The sequence below is a fragment of the Gadus chalcogrammus genome, chromosome 14 (assembly GCF_026213295.1).
Source record: "Gadus chalcogrammus isolate NIFS_2021 chromosome 14, NIFS_Gcha_1.0, whole genome shotgun sequence".
Taxonomy (NCBI): domain Eukaryota; kingdom Metazoa; phylum Chordata; class Actinopteri; order Gadiformes; family Gadidae; genus Gadus; species Gadus chalcogrammus.
In genome coordinates, this window is record NC_079425.1 from 5,669,028 (window position 1) to 5,676,088 (window position 7,061).

General features: G+C 42.6%; 1 protein-coding gene across 1 annotated transcript; it reads right to left on the reverse strand.

The window, feature by feature from the left end:
• Positions 1 to 14: 14 nt before the first annotated feature.
• Positions 15 to 6,789, reverse strand: stard5 (StAR-related lipid transfer (START) domain containing 5). The gene is made up of 7 exons (XM_056608302.1): positions 6,706 to 6,789; positions 6,282 to 6,377; positions 5,321 to 5,370; positions 4,951 to 5,083; positions 4,582 to 4,699; positions 3,212 to 3,305; positions 15 to 2,721 (listed from the first exon to the last, which is right to left on the reverse strand). Exons 2-7 carry the CDS (start codon positions 6,369 to 6,371, stop codon positions 2,571 to 2,573), a joined length of 636 nt encoding a protein of 211 aa, XP_056464277.1. The 5' UTR covers positions 6,372 to 6,377; positions 6,706 to 6,789; the 3' UTR covers positions 15 to 2,570.
• Positions 6,790 to 7,061: the final 272 nt, after the last annotated feature.

Sequence of the window (7,061 nt, forward strand, 5' to 3'; positions counted from 1 at the left end):
TATTTTATTTTTTATCAGAGTTTAAGTTTGAAAATGTCAGGATGTCAGTCAGTGTCACTGGTTGCCATTGACAAATGAGAAGACTGTTAAGCACTTTCCAGTTGTGGCCTCCTTGTGTGCATGCATTATCAATCAGCTACACTTAAGCCTGCACTTTTTACCTTTTTCACTGCAACCATCGTTTCTGCAAAAAAACAAACAAAAACATTTCTACTTTTTCTTCAAAGGCCGAAAAATACCTTGGTCAATTCAGTCATGGGTGGATACTGTTATTAATATTATTTAATTACACAAATTTTTAACCCAATTCGTTTTAACAATAGTTGTGGCTGCAGACACAAGGTTGCAAAATGTCGGTTTAAATGTATTTTCAATGTATTGATGTAAATAAGATAAAGCCTCGTTATGATAAAATACTTATATAGAAAAGATAAAGAAACCATATTTCAAACTTTAAAGGGCAACAGTTTTAACTCTTCATTCCAAATATGGGAAAAAGTACATTTTGATGGTCTGAATATTGTTTTAATGAGAATTGTCGAAACTCAAATGTATTCTGATTGGTAATTTAATGACAATGCTGGTGCTTTACAAAAACAGAAGAACAAATTATTTTGGTACAGTGTAGTACTAGGTAAACAGTCTATTGTATGTGCTGAATATACATGTAAAACTTAACATGGGCCACTCTCTTTAGCAGCAGTTGTTTTCAATTGGATGAAAACATCACAAAATGGAATTGATATAACAGTAACATTTTTGATCTTGCATAAATGGCCAAAAACACTCTTGACTTCATCACTTTGTCAAAAACGTACCCAAGATCACATACAGCAAACTACAAAATTATAAGAAACACAGACTAATTGTCTGAAATTGGTCAGACCAGGTTGTTTACCTGTAACCATGGGAATGCCATCTGCATGGTTGATTAATGGCAGTGCTTTGGGCCTTCGCTCTCCATTTAACAACATTATTTTCTATTTTCTGGAACAATCCCACCACTTATTTTATATGGATTAAAAATCTTTCAGTCCACAAGTTAAAATTCACTCCCCAGGTCATGATTATTCATATTCGCATTTGTATACTGCATTATTATACCTCATATTCTTGTTGTGTTTCTTTTAGTTTAGCAGCCACCTGTATTTACCATTTCAAGTCAATAACATATTCAAGCATGTACACATCTCAGAGACACAAGTGAAAATATTACATGTATCCCATTTTCTATTACCTGGAATGGAGAAATCGCAACCAAAATAATTTCTCCCGGGATGAATAAATTAATTGGAATTGGTAAAATAATCAACAGGGAGCCAAGCACACAAAACACAAACAGTAGAATGCACTTCTAAAGGTTGTCATTATCATTAAGAATATCCTTATGGGATCAAAGTTAATAAAAGGGACTTTTAGTTTGAAAATAATGATACAATAATTGTTAAAAAAAGATGTTACCTTATATGGCTTATCATATTTGTAAATGGAAAATGATGCATGCAAGTCGGACCACCAGCATCTTATTGCTGGTAGGCCACCAGTCAAACAGAACACTGATCTTTACCTTACCTCAACTCGTACCGCCATACCCCCTGTCTGACATACTGACTATCTTAAATCGCAAGGCCTCTGATTTTGTCATTTTGTTAAGCACTTGACCTGAACTCTCTTGAACCCTTGAACCCTTGAACCTGAACGCTAACTGGGCCTGACATTTATTTTTTTGGGAGCAAAACATTTGTTACATTTTGGAATTATAAAGTGCTTCTAAGATAATTTAGAAGAAATTGGCTTTGTGTGCGAGTTTAAATAAGATTTAACGCAAAATACACGTTTGTGTTTTTTTTTTTTTTTTAAAGGATTCAAACACGAGGGTAGTCTACACGGTGGCTTTGAGACAGAAGTAAAGAATATCTCAGTAACCTCTCACCTTTGATAAAAGCTCAGCTCAATGTGTGTGCAGCAAAGACACAAAAATAGCCCATGGACATCGAGTAGTAAAGGGAATGTACAACACTCAGTATAGCAATGTAGTGTAGTTTGGTATTCCTGTTTTAAAAACAAAAGCTTGCACCTTTTTTGGATGGATCAACCTATCCATGAGTCATTGTCGTTTTAGTGTCAATAGATGCAAACCACAAGTAATAGAGGTGCCTCAATCTGTGCTTTGATATTAAAGTACTGTATACTGGAAGGAGGGGGGCCGATGTCCTGGGGTACAGTATAACCAACAAAAGAACCATCAAACGTCTTCAAGTGCAAGGCAAAAACAACAGAAAAACGAGGTATACCTCACTGCCCTGCCATGGAAACTGATTCCAGGGTCCCAGGGTTTAGTATCAAGGTCACATGCAACATGCATGTTTTTACTGTGTAACAACTATGCAGTGAACAGGAAGGGGAAAGTAGAAGTGGAATGCCAGGGTGAGAGCAACAAGAGAACACTGCATATACGGATTTAGACACACGGCAGGGATTATAAAAACAAACGGGAGCTAAATGATAATCTACTGGATTCAACAGTAGGCGTGACCTGTTAGCTGGGCCTGGGAGGCAGGGGGCCGCTCTCAGTGGTCCTTAAGGGACTTCACAGCCTTGGCCAGGTTGCTGTAGAACTCGACCATGCTGGAGGGGAAGAAGGAGTCCACCACGGAGCGTGGGAGTAGACCGCCCAGGTCCGTCTGGAAGAAGCTGAACACCTGCGTCTTGTTGGGCTCTCTGGAGAACCAAGGAGAGGAGAGGGGAGGAGAGGGGGAGGGGAGGGGAGGGGAGGAGAGGGGAGGGGAGGGGAGCGACGTGGACATGAGAAGTCAGAAGAAAACAGCTGGCGACACAATGCTTAGGCTCTTCCGGGGCTGTGGCTCAATGCTGCCCCACTGTGGGCAAACTGGACGGCCACTTGAGGTTTCTTTTATGTCCATTAAAAAAAATGTTCTGGGGTTGATTTAGTGGAGAGCAAACCGATAGATATAAAAACAAAATAATTTGACCAACGTCAAATTGTCAAACGCACAGAACACACCAGGGTCACCCTGGACAATATTGTTCTTGCAACAAGCCAGGCACTGTTGGCTAGTGATTGCATAAGACCCGATATGATTGTGTTTATTCTTACCCTCATTATTCTCATGAACATTTATCTTTCCATTTCGACATAGCAAGAGGGCCAGCAGGACCCAGCATGCGGTCGCCGGGGCCCTGTACTCACCCTGAGATAGGGACACAGATACAGCCACAGGTGTGGTTGAAGCCCCTCACAAAGCCTGACTGGGGGGGGCAGCCGGGGTGGACCACGTTGGTGGCTGTCGGGGGGGGGGGGGGGCAGAGGAAAAGAGGTGCACGTTCAGACATTAGACAGGATCAAGAGTCCCAGGCCTCAAATAAGAACAGTGAGGACCATAAATATGGTTCAGTGATACATTATTGTTAGAAACATCAAACCCAAACATTTGGACGTTTTTAATGTGAAATGGTCATAACATCATTTCAGGAAAAGAGGATTCTTAAACATCTAAAGCGTTTTTCCCGTCAGTAGCAGTGGTCAGTAGCTAACCTTGAACCTTAGACCTTTGACACAATGGCCCGATCCCAAAGCGAGCCCTGAGGACTAAGGACTAAGGACTCACAGACTTAATCTCAGGTGCTAAGTGAGTGAGTGCGTGAGGCCACATGGATGGGCTCAGATAGGTATAGATGGGATTGGGACAGCACTTAACGCGAGCACACGTTTGGCAACGTTTAATGACAAAGATGCTGCTGACACTTGCCGGTTTGAGAATTCTCTTCTTTTTTTTTTTGTAAAAGCAATGAAAACAATCGGCTACAACAATTTAATGAATTAGAAAATATAATTTATATTTTTGAATACTTCAGTATAAAGGATGTATTGAATTAGGTGATTTTTGGCCTACACATACTAATCATAAGTCAGGACGGGCTACATTTGGCTGAATTATAAAAGGTATAATTAGTTATATGAAGAGCCGTTTGGGAGCCAAAAGAGCCGGCTCTTGTTGGTGAGCTGATCCAAATGATCCGGCTTACTTAAAAAAAGGCAGAAATTCCCATCTGGTCGCGCATTGACAGTCTTGTTGTTTACCTTCCTAAATTCTGGAATACCCTATGGTCTCCGCGGTAAATGTCACAACGCTTTGAACTGTGGGTAATTCCCTTAGGTGAAGTCTGCACTGATGCAGACTCACAGAAAGGGCTAGGTAAGTGTGGACTCAAACCCTCACGCCCTTTGGAATTCGTAATTGGGACAGCCCTAAAGCCTTGGTAATTACGTGAGAACGCTCATCAAAGTCTGTGAGTCCGGTAACTGGGATTGGGCGCATATAGTGCGCTTGAGTCAGAGTCCACACTTAAAGTTAAACAGGCTTTAAAGAAGGAACGGTCTTTAGCCCCTTGGCAAAGAGGCCGTTCTGCGAAAGGGAGCCATTTAGGTTATGCAGGTACAATAACATCACATAGCCATACTACAACTGGGACAGAAGCATGCGCTGCTCGTGCTCAGACAGAGGCCTTACTCACATCACAGTACACTGCGAATAATGCAAGAGGAGAGGCTAGGCTTACCGTTCGAAGAGATGGTGCCGTCTTCATATTGCTTTATCTGCACAACGTCCACGAAGTCTCGTGGAGCGATGATGCCCATGGCTGCCGACGGGGTCACCGTTCTGCAGACCGAGATGATCTGAGGAGGGAGGGGGGATACAGAGAGTCCAAACTTAGCCAGCCTCCTTGACAAACCTGTCCAAAAACTACCTGATGACAAGAGTCTGAATTCCGTCACTTTGGACGAAAGCTTATCACATTATTACGAGGGTCTTCAGAATGTAAGCACTGGTTTGGGTCAAACAACAAAGAAAGTGTGAACAGAAAAATGAACCTAACAAAGCATAATGCAGTACCCGTAACCCGTTTAACCTGATGGTTTCCACGCACCTCTGTCACTTGTTCCAGAAGCTCAAACTTCTTGACGTTGTTGTCCCATTTCACCCTGAGTCCACCCGGCACTGGCTCAAGGCACTCCCACACCTTCTCCTTGCTGCCATTGATCACCCCCTCCCCCTTATAGCTGCAGTCACACAACACAGGACACGGCGTCAGAGAAGTAGGACAGATATAAAAAGGAATGTACACGCTGCGGTGTATGCCGACTAGCGTGCCCTTATTGTCCGAGCTATTGCATCATTATGAACAAACAGACGTCAAAGAGCAGAACAAACAACATCATGCAACTGTGTGCTTCAGTGGAAAACGACCTCCAGCTATTATTACCAGTTCATCATTTAGGGGTAGAGTATAAACTCACACATTTCCTGGGAACTCAGTGGAGGGACGCCAGGAGACGATGACATCATTCTATAAAGGAGATATGAATTATTGATTAACTATTGAAGGCAGAATGGCCAGTTCAGATAGTGGGGTCACGTATCTTGTGCAGGTGGTTTATTCATGCATTGTAACAAAACGATTCATCCAAACAGATAAACCTACATAACATACAAGACGCCATACAGCAGTGAGATTGGACTGGCTCCGTTTCACCTGCAGCTTTATTACAAACTGGAGTAGGGGTCAACGTCACCTTTTGAATCACATGGTACATTGTACAGCCCAGACTCTCCCTAAACGGGTCACCTTTGACGTTTTTGCACCAAAGGTATGTGCAACAGCAAAAAGATCCCGTGACTGATGAACCATTCATTCATAAAATCCAGGAGGAGACGTGGCAGACAGCAGCCATATTCTGTCCTCCCTTCATGATGGATGTGGTTGATGTGGCCAAATGGGGAGGTTTTAATAAGTGTAACGTGACATTTGGTTTTGTTGGGACGACTTGCGGCATTGTGGTTTATTGGACGCACAGGCCGAAGTTCACACCGCATTCTTCGTTATTACTTATCGTAGTTTGCGACAATTTATGACATGATCGGGGCGGGGGTATAAATGTTTTTTTACTTTTAATCCACGTCGACCCTCCTGTCGGGGGGATTTTATAATGTGCACACAGGCTGGTGATCAGCTTTCGGATCAGGGATGGAGATCGATGGACACTGTCATGACTGTGTTTCGCTGAACCAGTGAGGATAAAGTGATCAAATATTAAACACATGGGACACCATTCAGTCGTCCATAAGACCTGATCAAATAAGACACGCCTAGCTTTATTCATCCAAGACGAGGAATCAGGATGTCAAAGTGACCTTACACGAATAACACGAATAACAAAAGATCTAGTGAATGCAAAAAAAACATCATCAGTCATTTACCGACTTCTTGCAGGTCTTCCAGCCGGACTCGTCCTTCTTGAAGCCAAGCAGGCAGTCAGACACGGTGTTGGCTTTATGTACAAAATCCATGGATGGCTGTGGTGTTCAAACACGTTTTAAAAAAATGTGGCTAGCCCAGCTGTCGTGTACAATCTATAGATCCTATAGGCCTTGATGAAGACACCGGGGTCGGCTCTCCTCTGTGTCACTTAGCATGGGTAGCTAACAAGCCATTCAAGGCTGAGAGGTGAGGCTAGCAGGCTAACACAGCTGGGCGGCGGAACCGAGCCTTTCCACTCGTCCACAGTCAATCATCGCATCGGTGGTTTCCAGCGAAGACCAATATCAGGGTTAGATAGTTGGAATAACCCATTCACGTGATAACCGTAATAGAAAGAGATACTGATTTGAATGAGCGACTCACCTAACGTTACAGTCCCACAAACCCGAGTCACTCAAAGCAGGGGAGCTGTAGAAAATGACTCACTAGCCCCTCACTCGGTTATTGTGGGTACTGCTTGGATTTGTAGTACAAATGCCCCACACATCAAACCCAGTCTAGGTCAATATGTAGGAGGGGAGGACTAAAACATAACGACATGTTTATGAAGACAAACATATATAAATACATGCAACATGAAAACATATGCAAATACACCTAAGTACTAGATATAAATACTTTATGCAGTGGCCAACCATGACCCTTTTCACTTGACCTTCAGCAGTACTGAAGACAGACAGAAAATATTAAGCATCAATAATAAGAAGCAAATGCTGATT

Bases quoted from the DNA above. Each gene is read 5' to 3' on its own strand.
- stard5 (XM_056608302.1), bottom strand. From the start codon at position 6,371: ATGGATTTTGTACATAAAGCCAACACCGTGTCTGACTGCCTGCTTGGC. The intron at 5,371-6,281 runs GTAAATGACTGA...TCTCCTTTATAG, and splicing joins GGAAGACCTGCAAGAAGTCG to AATGATGTCATCGTCTCCTG. The intron at 2,722-3,211 runs GTGAGTACAGGG...TTGGTTCTCCAG, and splicing joins ATCTGTGTCCCTATCTCAGG to AGAGCCCAACAAGACGCAGG.